We start from the raw sequence: 17,927 nt of genomic DNA, 5'->3' as shown, positions 1-17,927 counted from the left end.
GTGCACGTGCACGGCGTGGACCGTATGTGCATCAAGTTAACGGCAGCCTCACAGGAACAGGAATGAGTGTGGCTGCAAGTTGTGCAGTTTAACAACATACACGTTTGCAAAAGTCGTTATTTAACACGGTTTAAAAAAAAAAAAAATTTAAAAAACTTAATAAAATACATGAATATTGAAAAGTAGTAAAAAAAGCATTTTATTTTGTTATTTCGCATGATGTTTTCTTCTGAAATTTCCATACAGGAAATGAGCGCCTCTTCTTCTCTAGCGTGACACAGTTCACCGCGAACGTTACGAGCCGAAGCAGAAGAGCGCCGAGTGAATCTCCTGCCGAATGGAGGTGAACGCCGACTCACTTTATTCCACCTGAAACGTTCATTCGTCTTCTCCAACTCGCCGTGAGCGTCGCGCGGCTTTAATGTGTAAGCCGGCGTTTTGCGGCCGCGTTCTGCCCGTTCGCTTCGCGGCTAATAACTCAGCGGCGTTCTGCTAACAGTCGTTCCAGCAGCAGCCACCGTAAAAGAAGCACGTTTGCAGAAACCGTTCTTTTCCCACCCTTTATTATCTATTATTATTCGCCTGTGCGAGTGAGATAGAAAGACACTCGGACGTGGTGCAGGTGTGACGTGCATGAAGAAAACCCCCTTCATCTGTAAATGCGACGTTATTAAGGTAAACATTCAGCATCCCGCTCATTTATGAGCAATGTTTTCCATGCTGTTTTTTTTATTTACTTGTATTCGCTAAAACAAAACCAGGTTTAAGATATTATCAGATTGTAATTCTTGTTTGAGATGAATGCATTAGCTGTCACTCGCAGGGCACAGTCATGGTGGTGAAGAAGAAGAAGACAGCCGCCAAAGTGCAAGCTGTGGTTCTGGATGAGGAGAAGCTACACGGGCTGATAGGTAACGTGTTCATCCTTTCCCCGTTAACCCTCTAACAAACGGGCCCCAGGGAGAAAACCAAATGTCGTCTTCTAAGTGAGATCACAATCTTTGGGTAAAAAAAAAAATATATATATATTATTAATATTTGTCAATGTGTGTTCTCTCCTAGCGTCCCTGTCTGTGGATGGAGGACAGGAGGGACTGGGCCAGCTCGCTCGCACCCTGCAGGCCTGCTTGGAGCTGTCGGAGCCCGTGCAGCAGATCCAGCTGGTTAAAAAGGTCGGTCGGGACCGATGCAAGATGCAATTGGAAAAATAAAAATGAAAAGAAGGCGCCCGTCCGGGCATATCGTTGACTTTTTAGACGACAATTACATGCTGGTCCTCTCGCGACGAAGTGTAAAGTTGAAGACTGGTATTCGGCAATATTACACAGACCTGTCAGTAGCTGCAACCTCTAACCATGCAGGTAAAATGCCGAGCTGAACCTCATTTGGTGGAAGAGCTTTTAAAGCGTTTGCACTCTGCGCTTGGCGTGAGCTTTGGGGAACATTTAAACCAGATTATATTATTAGTTATAAAGCCTTTACAAACAGGATGGAGTGTGTGTTTCCTGTTGCAAAACGACATGCTGTTTATTTTTAAGTCTGTTTTTAGCATTTTTGCTGCTGTGTTTTGTTAAGTCTGTTATTTGTGCTTTCACGTGTGAAACCTTCACGCTGCCGTCTTGTCCACGTCTCCCGCTTTGCACAAACTGCGTGGGTGAGATGCCGCCACAGGGTGTGTGACGTCTGTGTGTCCGTTGTGCTTCAGGCAGGGTCCCAGCTGGAGGCGCTGAGTGAGCAGGAGCCCGATGGAGCCCTTCTACAGGCCTGTCTGCACGCCCTGGCTCTGGTCTACACCTCCCTGCAGGCCAAGAACCCTCTGCGAAGAGCCATTGCCAGGTACGCGCGTTGTTGCCGCTTGATTCAGCGGCTCGCGCTATTCCTTCTTTTGAAATCCGCTTTCAAGTAAAAGGGAGTTGGGCAAACCATCATTGCCTCTGAACTGCTCCCAGGCGAAAGGCTAAGCTTCCTTAGCTTGTGTTTAGGACCTTGCAGGGAAAGGGTGGTGGGATTTGCCGCCATCTAGCTGTGTGTTTGCAGATAGCAACCACCTCCTCCTCTCACTCCTCGCTTTCCAGGACTACCTAGGAAAGGCGAAAGTCGCTCTCTAGAGCCAGTGTTTCATTTGTCCTGTGTGGGATTCCGTAGACACATGAACCGCTGTAGATGTTAAGGCCTTATTCTGTTGCTAAAACGGAGACATTCTTAGTTTTAGCATTGAAAACCCAGTACTGACTCTTGTATTCCATTTCTGCGACTGAATCCCACGGAAATGCTTCACACACCGGGCCTTGAAGAGTTAAGCCACAGGACAACCGGCCCCCTGATAGTTAAAACGTGTCTGTGTTGCCTCCCCCCAGTGCTTTGTCTTCAGCACCAGCCTGGATGCAGGAGCCTGCTCTCGGCACTCTGTCCGCCTGCTTGTCCGACTGTCTGTCCGACCCGGCCTCAGAGCGCTACCCGCACGCCATGGACACCGTCGCTGCCTGCCTGGATAGCTTCCCCCTCGGTGCGTGTGGCTGTGTGCCTCTTCGCCCCTCCTGCCGACTTGTTCCACTTTTCATTGCTGCTGTTGTCATTTGGATCTGAATTGTTAAGTGTTTAATAACTACTTTTCCAAAATGTTGTTTTCTCCAGGGGAGAGATGCATCAACAAGCTGCTGCCCGAAGGTAAAAGTCCTGCTTACTTGTGTTAGAAAAAAATGAAACAAGCTTCTTATTGACTCTCTTCTCTGCGCTATGTAGTGTTGCAGTTTATTCACAAGGGATTGAGCGAATACCTGCACCTCAACAGGTACGCTTGCTGTCTTCCATATCTAGTAGTTTCACTACACATCGAAAGAGTTTTAAGCTCTCCGTTGACCCCGCCCCCCTCTTCTACCTCCCTCCCCCCTGCTGTTTTTGTCCCAAGTGGCCTGACGGGACGTCACATCGCCCAGGCCCAGCTGATGCAGTCCTGCCTGGCGGCGGTGAAGACGTCCGTGCTGGTGATCCAGAGGTGCCAGGAGACGATGGGCGGCAGCCTGCGGGCCGAGCTGGAGGACACGCTGAGCCGCCTGCTGGGCTGCTACACGCACATCCTCACCGACGGTACCAGACAGGCCTCCAAAGGACACACATTAGAGGAATTTGACTTGGTGCAATATTAGAATAAAATAATAAAGTAAAATAAAAATATATAAGCAAGAATTAACAATATGAACAGATAAGCAGAAAACCAAACAATGCGCACTAAAGCGCCGTGGCAGCCGTCCGTGGCTGGATCTAGCCAACGACCGACCATTCTTACTAATTATTTATTACTTATTCAAGAAGTGCTACTTAACAAAAGCTGTTCCTAATGGGTCCAAGTAGTGAAATTCTGGACTCTAGATGTGTCTGTTTCATTACAATTCTAAACTGCTTTTGTTTTTAAATTAGAGATAACCTCCAGGTACTATAATTTCACATGACTTACACACGTGTAATAGAGGCTGAGAACGGCCGCGGAGGGGTCTCTATCTCTTTGGGGAAAGTTCTTGCAGTGTAGGAAAGATGCTGAAGTAAACTCTTTGATATGTCTTATCCATTGGATCATTGTCATGATCGATGCGCATGATAGACGTTTTTGGGATCACTATCCTGTTTAAACCAGTCGATTTTAAGAAAATGGGTGTTTCTGAAGCGCAGGGTGGAGTCATGATGGGCATTTAATGTGAACACGTCAATGGGACACAAATGGCTACTCTACCCTCTCACTCCTCTCCTGCCGTGTTTGTTTCCCCCCGTTTCCAGAAGAGTTTGTCCAGTCGGTGCAGAGCACAGCCGGCCTCGCTGTAGTCCTCCTGATCCGCTCCGTCATGGGTTGTGGGGATGAAGTTGCCTCTGTGGTGAGTCGAGGCTCAACGAGTCTGTATTTCGCACATTACGGATGCTTTTTCTTTTTTCTCGCCTGAGCTTTGAACGAGACTCCTGTCTCGGTGCATCAGGTGTGCAGTTTGCTGCGTAGCTCGCCGCCGGGTTTGGACTCGGCCCCCCGGTGGCTGAAGCAGCGGTGCGAGGGCCTGTGTGCCGGCGGGCGCCCGGCGGGGGTCTCCCTGTACCTGTGTCACGGGGCTCTGGCCATGCTGAGCTGGAGGGGCGCTCTCCCGGGGCCGCAGTGGGAAGAGCTGCTGCTGCTGGTTCCAAACACGCTGCTGGACCTCGACGTCAGGTAGAACTGCTGAACTGATCCCGATTCCCTCCTCGCTCTTGGTCGTAACCCTTCGATCGTAGAAAGATCTCAAAAGTAGTCGATGCATAACCTCAGCCGTCTGTTTCTTGTCCGTTGCCGCAGCATAAAGGAGTCCAGCACGGCCATGGTGGTGGCTCGGGTTCTCACCCTGTGGAGCAGCGCCGCCTTGGACTGCCTGCAGGCGGGAGGGCAGCCCTGCCCGCCCCGCCTGCGGCGCTCCCTCAGCGGGGGCTCGGAGCTGCAGCGACACCTGCTGGAGCACATTTACTCCCACTGGGAGCACCCGCTGGACGGCGTGCGCCACCAGACCCGCTCCCTGTTCCGCAACCTCCTCCTGCTCCACCAGCGCGCCAACCCGCCGGCGCCCGACCCTCCCGAGGACCCGTACGTCTCGGAGCTCACCCGGAGCCTGCTGGGCCTGGAGTGGCACATGCGGGGCAAGTACGGCTCCCTGGGCTGCCTGGTGGAGCTGTACGGGGCGGGCCACCTGCTCGCCGTCCAGCCCCAGCTGCCCTCGCACCTGGTGGGGCTGATGGGCGACCAGAACCTGGCCCCGTACGCCAGCGACCTCCTGGAGAGGCTGTTCGTGAGCCACAAGGCGCAGCTGGCCGACGAGGCTGGTGCGGCGGGCGAGGCGGCCACGCGGGACTGGATGGAGCGCTGGCACCAGACGTGGGTCACCCCCCTGCTGCGGGTGCTGTGCCGCGCCAGGCTGGACCAGACCACGTACATCCTGGACTACTTCCTGCCCAAGCTGCTACGCTGCAGTCCCTCCAGTCTGGCGCACATGGTGCAGGCCTTACAGGACACGGCGCCGCCCTGCCACGCGGGTAAGGACGAAAACACAAAAACACACACAGACTTCTGGTTGTTCTCATGATCAGCGCCGCTTTAATGTCTGAACTTCACAATGCGCCGTTGGGTTGCGGGGAGGGATGTTGCTCCATAAATTATTATTTTGTGTCCTCGTCTGGTCCTTCAGGCAGCAGGGGCGCACTGGGAGCTCTCATGACGTGCCTGCGGGCGGCCAAGGCTCAGGGCGTCGTCCCGTCCTCAAAGGAGGGTCTGTGGGGAGGACTGGTGCCCCTCTCCCTGCTACAGCGAGCTCTGGTACACAAACATGATCAAGTGAGTGTCTGAGGCCTCGGGGGGGGGGGTTCTGAACTGTTACGGTTTCTCAGAAATGAACGTGTCCCGGATGTAACGGTGCGCCGTCCGCTCCGACCCGCCAGGTGAGGATGGACGCGTTGGGGTTAGTGTGCGAGAGCCACCGCAGCACGGAAGCTGTGAGCTCCCAGGAAATGGAGCTGGTCCGCCACTTCCTGCCGCCCAATCTCAACAGCCAGGCACCAGGCGTCCGACAGCAGACCGTCAGCCTGCTGAAGAAGGTCAGACGGTTCACTGCACTGCACTACTGTTTTTGGAATAATTTATTTGACTTTTGCCTCTTTTTTTCTTTTGCCGACATACAGCCGTGAGTAGTTATTTTCCGTGAAAAAAAAAAAATCAGCTCATTGGCCCACAGCGGTTTTTTACTGGAACTAATTATCTGTAATTATTGTGTGTGTCTTTCTTTCTGTACGTGGCTATTTTTGGACCCGTCAGCCTAATGTGTTCTGGGGGAACTCAAGGATCTCTGGTTGCTGCGATTAACATTTTTTTTTTTTTTTTCCAATGATCCTTTGAGTCCAAAGTGTCACTCACAGGTGCTCGACATGTTCTTCTGTACAGCTGCTGTGTAGATTGAAGGACAGCGCAGTGCTGCTGCAGAGGAGACTGATCCAGGAGAGGGAGCAGGAACAGAGAGACGGAGACCAACGTACACTGCGTCAGTACAAGGTCTGACACACACACACACACTGCAGCGCTGTATGTGAGTCTTTTTGGTGTATGAAAATTAAAGTGTGTGTGTGTGTGTGTGTGTGTGTGTGTGTGATAAAGGAGTTCCTGCGCTGGCTGTGTGTGACGCTGCTGGAGGTTTTGCTTCCCGGATCTTCCTTCTCCAAATGCCTCACGTCGCTCCACCTGCTGTGTCTCCTGGGCGAGTTCTTCACCTTCAGCACCGGTACATTTGCTGCTCATCAGCTGCAGCCGCATGACTTCTTGAACTTAGGATACATTGTCAAAAGAAATGTGTCAAAATAAAATGCAGTTGTAGCAAACAGTTCCACAAGTAGTTCAGTGATAATATTTATACTAATTTTAAATGTATCCCTTTTTATACATAAAGCCATGTTTACCTACACTTTGGGTCATGGGTTTTGTTTGTCGTATTATTGTTTTGAGTGACTTTATTTTCCAGAACCATTACTCGTATGGCTGTTACCATCAAAGAGGGTACTTTTTATACTCGCTTTGTTTTCGTACGAGTCGAGTTATAATAGATTGAGGAGGTGCTTCTTTTAAAATCAATTAAAAAAAAAGAATTCCCTTAATCCAAGGGATCATTTTTATATATTAAGGATTCTGTGAACCTCTCGCAGGCCCCGATGTGTTTGCCCTCGGCGAGGCCGTGACCTCTGCGCACGCTCAGAACGTCCTCTACTGCGTCGCCAGCAACTTCCTGGAAGTCAAACAACTGGCCGCCACGTTGCTACGGCAACTGCCGCCATCTGCTGTGGGACTACAGGTCAATATTAAAAATGTGATTCTTTAGAGGTTATCTTTTTGATATAGTTGGATTTTTCTTTTTGTCACTTTTTTTATGGCCATTTCCTAACGCAAAAGTTCCTTTTGATAAAAGTGTTGTTTACATTTCCGTCATACAATCAAACTTCTATTTAAATCCCGATCCAGGTTCTTACTCTTGTCTTTGTGGCTTCAGGTCCCGGAGAGGACGCTCAGTGTCCTCCAGGCGGCTCTGGACCTCAGCACCAGCACCAAGCCCTTCGACAGCGTCACAGCCGCCCACCTCCTCCACCTGCTGCTCCGCCAGCCGGACCTGGGCGCGGCTCTGCTGCACTGCGCCCGGGAGCAGGGCCTCGAGGTCCCGCCTCCCCCCTCGACACCCACCCAGCCCTCTGAGGGGGCCGTCTTGGAGCTCAACGCGCTGGCTGGTACGATCCAGACGCGTAGCCTCAATAGATCCGCGTGCAGGCTTTGACGGGAATGAAAATGGATAAAATTATTGTGTGCCCCCCACAGCGGTTCAGTTCTTGCTGCGCTGCCTGCAGTCAGAGGTGTCGAGGTCCGAGTCGTCTCTCTTGCAGGCGGCTGCTTCCTATCCCCTCTACGGCAGAGCCCACTGCATCACTGCTGTCCTGCAGCATCTAAATACCGAGTGAGCATCCGCTGGATCCCCCGACGTGCTTGAAGAGCAAAATCAGCCACAACCTCAGAAACAAATGTCCTTGTTTACTGCGTGTTTAGGAGTTTGAGCCACACGGAGCAGTGGAGGTGTGTGGTGTCCGAGCTGGTTGCTGTGTGCTACAGGATGTCTGATGTGGTCTCCCCTGTGGTCCAGAGCTCCTCCCCAGAGGGACTCATCCCCATGGATACTGACTCAGGTAATCGGGGACATTATTTAGAGGAGTTAAAGAAAGGTGTTAAAGTAACCTCCCCCCCCCTCCACACCAAACGGATGGAATATGTATTCCTGGGAAGGACTCCCCGTGAGGATCTCGTTATTATTTCTTGTGTGCGTTTGGACAGAGACGTCCGCGGGTCTGCAGAGGATCCTGCAGGAGATCCAGCCCAGAGACACCAACGACTTCTTCACCAGCGCCAGAGAGCTGAACACAGAACGCATGGACGACCGTCACAGCACACGCACGCCGACGCTGAACACGGGTCAGTCAGAGGTCCCTACGCGTCACACGTCACACATCACTAGTTCAGATGTAGGGGAGCATCAAGAAAGAGGTGGAGAGGGACCTGAGGCAAACATGGGGGCCTATTCCTTCTCATCACAACGCAGTCAAATCTGAACCGACGGTCGTGATGTCACACAAAATCTACAAGAAAACACCAGTAACGTCCCACCGTTTTTCAGTTTTCCTCCATATCATAGTAATCAATAGCTTTGCATTGACAGCTAATAGCAGAGCTCACTCTGCTGTGTTTTCATGTTTAGCCATCAGTTGTATCAGTTTTTATTTTTCACTTGCGATTGTGTTGGGTTTAGTTGAGTCCAAGCGATTGATGCTTGTGAGTGCAGTTCCAGTGACGTCCTGGTGGGGGAGGTGTTTAACCTTATTTGTGTTGTATATTTACAATGCACGGGTCAAAACGTATTAAAGAATTACATTGTTTGCTGCCACTTTATAGGAAAAAGAAATAGCACTGTGTGTGTGTGTGTGTGTGTGTGGGGGGGGGGGTGTATGTGTGTGTATGTGCGACACAACAAACGCAAGGACTTAAGGTGTCTTTTGGTTTCCATTTAAGTGCAGAGCAGTAACACGGTACATGACATAAGAAAACACATTTAAGTCGGAAAGCAATGAAGCCCTTCATGATCAAACCTTTGGTGTGTGTGTGTGTGTGTGTGTTCGTGTGTGCGTGTGCGTGCGCTCCAGGCGGTGAGGGCTACAGGGTGACAGCCCAGATGGTGCTGGTGTGCTGCTGGCGGAGCATGAAGGAGGTGGCCATGCTGCTTGGACAGCTGTGTCAAAGCCTGCCTCTCCACTGCACCACTGACACACACTCCGGACTCATCACAGAGGAGCAGGTGAGATACCGACATGCGAAACCCACACAAAGCCGCGCCCGTGTTCTCTGTAGAATCCGGTGTGTGTGATTCCTCTGTGCCATATAGTCCCTGTGCACACTATCAGATTCATAGACTCCTTAATTGCTTTTTATAAAAGGCCTGCAAAAAAGAAGTCTTATTGTAAATGTTTTATAATGAAAAGGAGGGAGACTATTCTGTTTGCATAAGATGGTTACCAGAACCGGTCTGTGAGTAGCTGACATTTGTATATATCATTATGAAATACGGAACTCTGGTGTGTGTGTGTGTGTGTGTGTGTTTGCACACGTACCTGAGGGCCCTTCAGACATCTGCTTTCCCTTCTTGTCCCTTTTTCGTACTGCTTTTGAAGTCACATTTTGGGAATGGTATGGTTACCAAGGCTAACCAAACCGTAACAGCTGAGCGGTGGCAGCGTGCTTTCAACAGTCGGCCCCCCACCTCGATCGAGTCGGGCCTCGACAAACGCTGCCAACGCCGATTGGACAACCCAAGAAAATCCAACTCTCCGACTGTAACAAGTATTCATTTTAAAGAGGTGTCGTTTATGCCACTATATGTGTCTGCACATACTGTAGTGGGGGCCTGATGTGTGTCTGTGTCAGCTTGTCTGTGTGTTGTGCGACGGCACGCTGGGAGGCTCCTCAATTAGCATCCGCCCTCGTTAGCGCCGCACTTTCATTTGCGTCCCGACCCCGCTGGTTTAACGGCCGCGACGCCCCTCCCTTTCCACCGCATTCTTTCCAAATCACTTCCACCAGCAGCAGGAAAACACTGAGCGCTACAAACAACAAGCTCACACCGGCAGACTGACACAGACTCACACAGGAATAGCTGTCTGAGCGGTTCAGCATGTGCACGTCCATAATAACAAGGGGTGCCAGACGTGGGCTGTGTGAGTCCGCGATGGGGGGGGTACAGGGTGTGTGTGTTTGCCTGTCGACCGTGTATTCGCCGGCCTTGGAGGGAAAGGAGGAAGTATCCCACTGTACTGAATGCTGCACGTGGGGCTTTCACGTTTGTGTGATGTAAAGTGAATGTGTGCGTTCGCCTGCTCACTACGTTGGACTGCGTGTAATGTTTTGGCAAATGGCTGTTTGCATTCCACTCCGTTTCTTGTTCCAATTTGGGGCGAACTTGTCTGAAATGGTGAGCATACACGTGCCGATGTGAATACATGGGCACACACCAGTATGTTAGAGCCGCTTCCCCCGTTTCACCCCACGTGCTCTGCAGGGACTTGTCAACTCGGTCAGAGATAAACGTGTATTGATCCCCATGTGGAGACAAATGGTAATTAACAGGAAATTCTTTTTAAAGGCATGCTCTGTTAAGTGCCTCAAACCTGCATTCTCTCTAGTGACCAGCAGGGGGCGACTGGTTGCAAGTCTTGAGAGAATGGCTTCACTTCTCCCTTGATTTATTACCTCATTAACATTGTAAAGATGACTTCAGCGTTTCAACCTCCAGTTTCCCGTCTTATCAATACATTATGATCGTTTAGTAAATGATGGTCCATTTAGAGTCAAATAGACCATAAAGTAGGATATGCTTTAGGGCGGGGCTACCTTGTGATTAATGGGTCACTCCTCCGTAGTAGAAACCTTCACGTCCAATCACCGTCTGCAAAAAAATGCAGATGCCGTCTTGGACGTAACCCTCGTCACATAATCGACGAGTCGGCAAACTCCTCCGAGGACCATGTTGGCGACAGGAAACGCTGAAATCCTTTTTATTTCTCTATTCTTTCACACTCACTTGTCATAGGTTTCGTGTGTGTGTTTTAGCATTAACCTTCAGCGGTGTGTCTTTGCCGGACAAAGTCAGTGAGGGATAAAAACACATCTCTCTTCATAATGTATGCAAGCTCCACACCTCCCATGGTCCATCCAAGGTTACATCTTGTTGGCATGGCAGATGTTTCTGTCAATGGGTGGCACCCCGGCAACGGTTGCGTTGGTGGTTTCAAAATCCTTCTTTATTTCCAGTTGCTAATCAGCAACCACAATACTTAAATTCATTTTTACCGAGACGAGGAGTCGCGACGGAGGGAAGACGTTCTTTGTTTGATTGTAACTGAGGGAAAGAAGGGAAGGTGAAGCACGTCAACATCCTGAGGCCAGAGGAACGGACCACCAGAGTCGCTGGTCAGCTGGACTCTGACGTCTCGGGTTGTTTATTTGGCGCAGCTCGGCCTGGATGGGTCGGAGCCTCGGTTACACGGAGGAGGCAGCGGACTGTTCGTTCGGCTAAAAAGGAAAACGCACGCGTTCTCCTGCGACCACAATAAAGAAAGGCTTTGTATTTACTTCACGCTCTTTTAATTTCAATTATATGCAGTTGTATTACCGCGAAAGGGGAAAGAACGTTCCGCTCATATCACACATAACACCTTTTCGCTAAACGTCTCCTGTCAAAGAAAGCCATGATGATTTAGGAGGTTTTGGGTAAATACTCTGCTGCAGAGGTCGCTCCTTCATAAACGCGCCTTAATGTTTTCATTAGTTCCAAAAGCATCGGTCTGACTTTCACCGACACAAGACGAATAAAAAAAACACAAGACGAATTAAAAAAAACACAACGCATGAACACTGATGCTCAACCAGAGCTGCTGAGGACATTTGTTCAGTGTGTGTTGACAAAAGAACCAGAGCTTCAGCATGTTCTTCTGCAGCAACGACATCATCCGAGTGGCGCTGACCTTCGGCCGACTGGGAAAGAAGTCTGCTATTTGGGTCCACCCCCCCCAGCTACACGTGTAATTACACTCAGGGAAACTTCCCTCTCCGCAATTGGAAGCTTTTTTTTCTGGGAAACGAGCGCGTTCGCAAACAGGAAGTTGGCGTCTAATTAAAGTCCCCCCCACCGCCACCTCTCAGCCTCCAGGAAGCTCGCTCGGCCCTTTTTCTGAAGCAGCTACACAGCCCGGGGAACCTCAGGGAGGGACGCTCTAAATAGGCCCCGCCGCAGCGGTCTGGGCGCCCCGGCAGCCACGGGGCCGTCGCACAAGTGACTGTCGCTGCCATTTTTACCCCGGTGAGGTCAGGGCCGCTCTGGCCGCCGATGTGATAAGTCATCGGGCTTGGCACTGCTGCGGTTAGTTCGAGTCTCACAGTTTTGCGGAGCAAAAAAAAAAAAAACAGCGAAGAAAACGGGCTGACAAACCCCACATTTTGTTTGCGTTGCTTCTTTTTTTACACATTTTTTGTTCAGTAATCTTGCTTTCGTTTCAGCACATTCCTCCCGCGAACCCGTCTCTCTCTCTCCGCGACGTCGGCGGTTGGTTCGGTGTCCAGCCCCCCACCTCCCCCGGGGGGCAGTTTGGAATTTATTTATTTATTTTGACGCTCACCACTCTCCTTGTGACCTCCGTGCCACCCCTGACTCAGCCGAGGCCCGGGCCGCCTCTGTGCCCGCGGAGACACCACATCCTAAATGACAGGGAAAGAAACAGCTCGCCGTCCGCCCCGCCCTGCCGCCTCACCTGCAACACGCTCTCCACTCGTGTGTGTGTGTGTAACAATAATGTCGCTAACACTATTACCAACAGGATGGTTTTACCAACGGTGGCCATTATGGCGACGTCTCTGCATCCTCATTTGTCCCGCCACCGACCCGGCGCTCTCACGCTCAAACCACTCGGCTCTGCAGCCTCACTTGGAGGAACGGGCCCAGTGGGGCCGGATGATGCGGTTTCACCTCTGACCCTTTCATACGCCGCTACTACCCGGATTTTATTTTGTTGCGAGAGACCGTGAGCTGCTTTCTGTTGAAATGAGTCAGCTGCTTGCCAGCATGTAAGTGGCCTTTTTACCAGCGGCCAACTAAGGAAAATCTTGTTCTAGTAAATAAAAGATTGCGGTGCTTTTTGACGTTGGCGTGGCCCCATTTACAAACACCGAGTTGGTGCACAATGTCCCCGGGTCGCACTCGGCGCAGTTTGAATGTTGACGGAGGCGAAGCCAAGACTTGAGTGGCTCGCTTTCTAAAGTCCACGACTTTTTCCAAGGAAATGCTAAAATAACCATTTGTAATGTGTACCTAACGGGACTTCTTGGTGGAAATGCGCCGAAAAGGAAAGAGCGAATTGTGTTTGGAAACGTACCTGCCAATAAATAAACAGCTGCCGTACTTCTACTTACTACCAATAAACATGGTTTCATGAACACGTCGACTGGAGGTTGTTGTCGCCTGTGTGGAACCTCGCGTGTAACATAACCATTTTGTTTTGACTGCATTGAACTGCTGTGCACTGTTTACATGTATTCCTGCAGGAGGATTTAAAGTCATACATACCACACACACACACACACACACACGTTCAGGCTCCTTGACCGCAGTATTACTCTTGTTTCAGTTAATTTGCTGATTCCTCCCCCGTCTCTCTGTTCCAGGTGGAGGGGGTCGGCCTTTACTTCCGTCAGCAGCTCCTGCAGTCCCGTCACCGAGGCGCCTTTGAACTGGCTTATGTGGGCTTTGTACGCCTGACCGACATGCTCTGCAGGTGTGTATTTGTCTCTGCGCGTGTGTGTCTGTGGTGTTCGGGGGCAAAGGCCTGAAAGGTAATACTGCTGAATGTTCCCCTCGTTCCCCCCTGTGACACACAGTGTCCCACTGCCTTGTAATTAGCAAACAGCCACGTTATTATATAATTAATTACGTCAAGACCGAGTGATTTGGTGTTATTTGTCATCTGAAGCCGTCTGGACAACCACAAGACAATAGAGACGCACAAGGACGGACCGACGCGCTGAGAAACGAGAGTGAATGTGTCGGCTCAATGCAAAAAAAAAACAACACGTTTTATGGAATCGATTAAAAACATTTTTTTTTTAAGTTCTGCGGGTGAAGATGAATTATAATCTCATGACTTTGGTACAGATATACTTGGCATAAAGACTGCAGGCAGGGAACAAATGTATATTTATTTGTTCTAATGGGGAAATAGAGAAATTTCATTTGGGATTTTCCGTTAACGACCTATTTCTTGTCAAAACTTCCGGCCCTCCAGCAGCTCTGCGCGGTATCTTCAGCGGCGCCGCGGGTTGCCAGATGTGTCACACATGTCACTGAGCTCAAGTAGAGACGAACACCGTAAACCGCAGCCCCCCAACCTGTCATTTTCTCAGCATGTATTCTTGTTTCTTGTAGTTAATTTCTATTGGTCACAGCCAGTCGCCTTGCTTGTTCTCTGTCTTTGTGCTAAGCTAAGCTAACCGCCTGCTGGCTGTAGCGTCACATTCGCTGAACAGTCACTAGGTGGATGTTAATAATCCGTACGGACTCTTGGAAACGAAGCAAATTGCAGAACTAGGCCTGTATGTGAAGTGTATCTACAACGTGGATAACGTCAGCCTAATTATGTCCGTCCTTAAAATGATTGAAGTGGGATTTGTTGTGTTTTATGAGCAGGAAATCGCCAAATATTGCAGAAAAAACCCGTTGGTGTAGTTTCATATTTCAAATCACTTTCATGGCACATTGAAGAGCACGCAGCTGCTGCCAGGGGCAACGGGCCTTCACGCCGCCCGCCGCCCACTCTGCTATTCACGGAAACGACCCTTCTGTCGGCTCTCGCAGGTGACGAACCCCGTTGCCTTTGAACCGCCCGACGGCGAGCAGTTAAACCCAAAACTCTCTTGTGTTGTTCTCGCACAGAAACCAGTCGCCCGGCGCGTTGTGCAACGAGGGCGACATTCTCGCGGTTGCGTGCAGGAGCACGTGTTTCCGGGGGGAGGGGGGGCACGTGGACGCTGGGTTACGGGGTGTTGATTGCGGGGTGCCTCACCGCGGCCTTTTGATGGCGTCTCTCTCTCTCTGGCACTCGGTGCAACACTGTGTGTGTGATGAAGTACACAGCGCTGCTGCAGCCTCGCGCTGTCCTCCGACATGGGACTGTTTTTATCCGTCCTCGCCACGGACTCCTGTTTAATGCCTCGGGTCGTTGTCTGTGACTTATTAGGAATCAAGTCTTATGAATCTGTGGATCAGATGTTTAATGATCTTTGCAACGACTAGTTTGTGGTATTTAACAGCAAAACCAGATGTGTGGGGCTTATTTATTGTATGAGGTGATGCAGCGTGTGAAGCGTCTCCAATTTGGCTGTTTTTGTATGCAAGTTTTCAATGGGATACAAATTGCAACTGACAACTCGTTTTTAGCTGCAATCATGTCTCCAAACAAGTGAAAGGTTGTATTAAATAAGTAGACATGTAACTTGAACCAATGTTTGTGACTTCATAGTGATTCAGTGGATGTAATCGTTTGTATTTCCTTGAGCATATGTGTACAATTACTCGCTCAAAGAGCCAAACCCCTCCTGTTGATTCTGTGTGTTACTGAAGGAGTGGAAGTCCGGCCCTGCAGCAGCTTCCGGCCCGCTGGCTGTCCGAGGTCCTGGAGGAGGTCAAATCCAGTGACCCGTCGTCCAAGCTGTGTGCGACGCGGCGCAGCGCCGGAATCCCCTTCTACGTCCAGGTGTGTGGGGCCCTTCCCCTCTTTCTGGTGTCAGTCCCATAAGCTGTCAGATAGATGCCCAAGGAGCTGCTGTTGTGATGTTCATTTAAAGGAGTACGCTGCGGGATGGTAACTCTAAAGTGCAATATTCTTCTAAATGCCAGGTTAATGGAGATATTGCACGGTTGAATTACGGTACAACCACTGGACTGCTGGAACATTATCGCTCATGAGCTGTCCAAAAAATTCAGATTTCTTGTCCAGCGTAACATGGGGTCATGTGACGGTCGAGGGTTTAAACGTCGGTTGCGATATGCAGTGTGCGCGGACATGGGGAAGGTTACTGTTCCGTGAGCTTTAGTCACGGACATCTTGTCTGTGTGGGATTACTTTGGCTTCCTGGTGGCTCCTCAAAGTAGTGCCGTCGGCCGCTCCTGGCGCGCCACCGCAGCACTCGCCGCGGAAGAACATTTAGTTTCTTAATCCATTCATCATTGATTATTGATATCAAAAGTTGAGGTGACCGGTCAGGTTTTTATCACCGTGGTGATGTCTGAGTGGGGGCTGCTCTTTCTTGTGGTTATGGGTGCGCCACAGCTAATCCATATGTACCTATATACATGTGTGTATGTAAGAACCTGACAGACGACCAGGAGTTAAGACGATGATGAAGGGAGGCGGAAAAGAGAAGATGAAGGAGGGTGAGAGGGTGGAGGAGCAGGAGGAGACACCTTGCATTCTTTCCCACAGAAAGAGTCTTTGCCTCCCGCCCTCGTGTTGCTCCGCATGGACCTGGGACAGACTATTCCTGTGCCAATTCATTTTTTGGTTCTGGACTCTTTTGATTGAAACCGTTAAAACGTCATCCTTTCCGTAACATAGATGTGATTTTACCACATGGATCTGCTCCTCTACCGTGGGGGGCTCAGGACACAATGGTGAACATGGTTGGGAAATAACATTGCACCATTATATTGACTAAAGGAACAGTGCCATTTTTAGTGTATTTGCTGGGAAATGGAACCCTTTTCTGGCTCAGTTGTGCAATAAGGACGGATATGTATGGCCTCCACAATGAGGAACTGGACTATGGAATCCAGTAATGTCAAAACTGCTGCAGAAAGTTTATGCTGTTATTGAAAAGTTGGAAAAACAACAAGAACAGACAAAAAAAACAACCATCTGCAACCAACACCTCAACTGCTATTGAAAATGACTTCATTTTTGACGTTGAGCCTTCAAGTTTGTAAATGAAGGAGAAAAACACTCAGCTGTCAGCTGTCAAGAAGTTTGCGGGTGACTCGTGCTGTGTGTTTTGGACGGGAAAGAATAGGAACCAGAGTGAAAATCTCTGGTTCGAATGGTGAAATCCTGTGAAAGTCCTCTGTAACGACGTCTGACATGTTTACGGGTTGTGACTTTCTATTGAACCCGTTGTGTTTTTTTTGCTTTTTTACCTCCGCAGGCTCTGCTCTCCTCCGAGCCCAAGTCGTCCAGTTGCAGCCTGCTGAAAATGACCATGAGAGAGCTGATCTCTCTGGCCGGGCCCTCGGCCATCGGCACCACGGACAGCTCCACCGTCCCTCAGGTTCGACCGCGGGCTCAGCAGGAGGAGGTCATGCTCTATTCCTCTTTGTGACCCCTGTTGTGTGTCCCCGCAGGTGCACGCTCTGAACATCCTTAGGGCTCTGTACCGGGACACCCGTCTGGGGGAAAACGTCATTCCCTTCGTCTCAGACGGCATGCAGGCTGCCGTGCTGGGCTTCACCTCGCCCGTCTGGGCTGTGAGTTTCTGTGTTTTTTTACCTTTTGTTTGTAATCTTTTTGTCTGACTGCTGCACACGCACACTGTGTTTGTACCAGTGGGGGTTTGAACACTAAGACCAAAACACGTCCGCTCGCTCACGGCTCTCTGTCTTCCTCCTCTTTTTGTTTCCCAGGTGAGGAACTCCTCCACTCTGCTCTTCAGCACACTGATCACGAGGATCTTCGGGGTGAAGAAGGGGAAGGACGAGCACTCGAAGAAGAACAGGTCTGCTGCTTATCTCTAATGCCGCTCCGCGTATTAACGGCTTCAGGGTAGAATGAGATAATCCCCCTTGAACGTGTGCAAAAAAGGTCTTCCATTGAGAGAAAGCTGCTCATGGTTTTGCGATTTAACTTCTCTAAAATAAACCATCCAGCAGCTACTGTATGTTATTAACCTATATTGTTCTGTAATGAGGACGTTAGGAGATCTTCATCTGAAAGCTCAGGACCTGAGGAGCTCAGCACTGAATGATCATTTGTTCCAATTATAAACCGTCTGTATATTTCTTTTAAATATGTATTTATTGACTTAGTTATATAAGGTATCTCATAAGGCAGCGATTTCAGTTAGTCAATATCATTTGTTTTCTGCCAAATTTAACATTAGACTCGACAATTGTCAAAAGATAATAATAGAAAAATAAAACTCAGAAATACCACATTGAGTGAATACTAGGATTTGGGATCAAAAATGTTTGACATTTGGAGATTTTTCCCCATCAGTCTGCCAATAGGTCGTCGCATTTGATATGATAGAAACTAAT

The 17,927-nt window shown here is 49.8% G+C and overlaps 1 protein-coding gene across 2 annotated transcripts in view; it reads left to right on the top strand.

The window, feature by feature from the left end:
- Nucleotides 1–5: 5 nt before the first annotated feature.
- Nucleotides 6–17,927, top strand: part of thada (THADA armadillo repeat containing) — a 58,415-nt gene continuing 40,493 nt past the window's right edge. The window contains exons 1-26 of one of the 2 annotated variants that reach the window (XM_078103924.1): nt 6–675; nt 824–911; nt 1,063–1,172; nt 1,706–1,836; nt 2,358–2,506; nt 2,635–2,667; nt 2,743–2,791; nt 2,909–3,087; nt 3,772–3,866; nt 3,966–4,189; nt 4,313–5,040; nt 5,193–5,338; nt 5,443–5,598; nt 5,942–6,049; nt 6,152–6,275; nt 6,694–6,839; nt 7,035–7,266; nt 7,355–7,490; nt 7,580–7,716; nt 7,862–7,999; nt 8,725–8,876; nt 13,292–13,401; nt 15,243–15,375; nt 16,820–16,942; nt 17,016–17,138; nt 17,295–17,386. In XM_078103924.1, the coding sequence (XP_077960050.1) occupies nt 634–675; nt 824–911; nt 1,063–1,172; nt 1,706–1,836; nt 2,358–2,506; nt 2,635–2,667; nt 2,743–2,791; nt 2,909–3,087; nt 3,772–3,866; nt 3,966–4,189; nt 4,313–5,040; nt 5,193–5,338; nt 5,443–5,598; nt 5,942–6,049; nt 6,152–6,275; nt 6,694–6,839; nt 7,035–7,266; nt 7,355–7,490; nt 7,580–7,716; nt 7,862–7,999; nt 8,725–8,876; nt 13,292–13,401; nt 15,243–15,375; nt 16,820–16,942; nt 17,016–17,138; nt 17,295–17,386 (3,884 nt within the window). In that variant the 5' untranslated portion in view covers nt 6–633. The remainder of the gene's footprint in view (nt 676–823; nt 912–1,062; nt 1,173–1,705; nt 1,837–2,357; nt 2,507–2,634; nt 2,668–2,742; nt 2,792–2,908; nt 3,088–3,771; nt 3,867–3,965; nt 4,190–4,312; nt 5,041–5,192; nt 5,339–5,442; nt 5,599–5,941; nt 6,050–6,151; nt 6,276–6,693; nt 6,840–7,034; nt 7,267–7,354; nt 7,491–7,579; nt 7,717–7,861; nt 8,000–8,724; nt 8,877–13,291; nt 13,402–15,242; nt 15,376–16,819; nt 16,943–17,015; nt 17,139–17,294; nt 17,387–17,927) is intronic. The other variant, XM_078103925.1, reaches the window with a different exon arrangement.

Source organism: Gasterosteus aculeatus, chromosome 6, assembly GCF_964276395.1.
Source record: "Gasterosteus aculeatus chromosome 6, fGasAcu3.hap1.1, whole genome shotgun sequence".
In the NCBI taxonomy this organism is placed as follows: domain Eukaryota; kingdom Metazoa; phylum Chordata; class Actinopteri; order Perciformes; family Gasterosteidae; genus Gasterosteus; species Gasterosteus aculeatus.
This window is presented reverse-complemented; position numbering and strand designations above follow the sequence as displayed.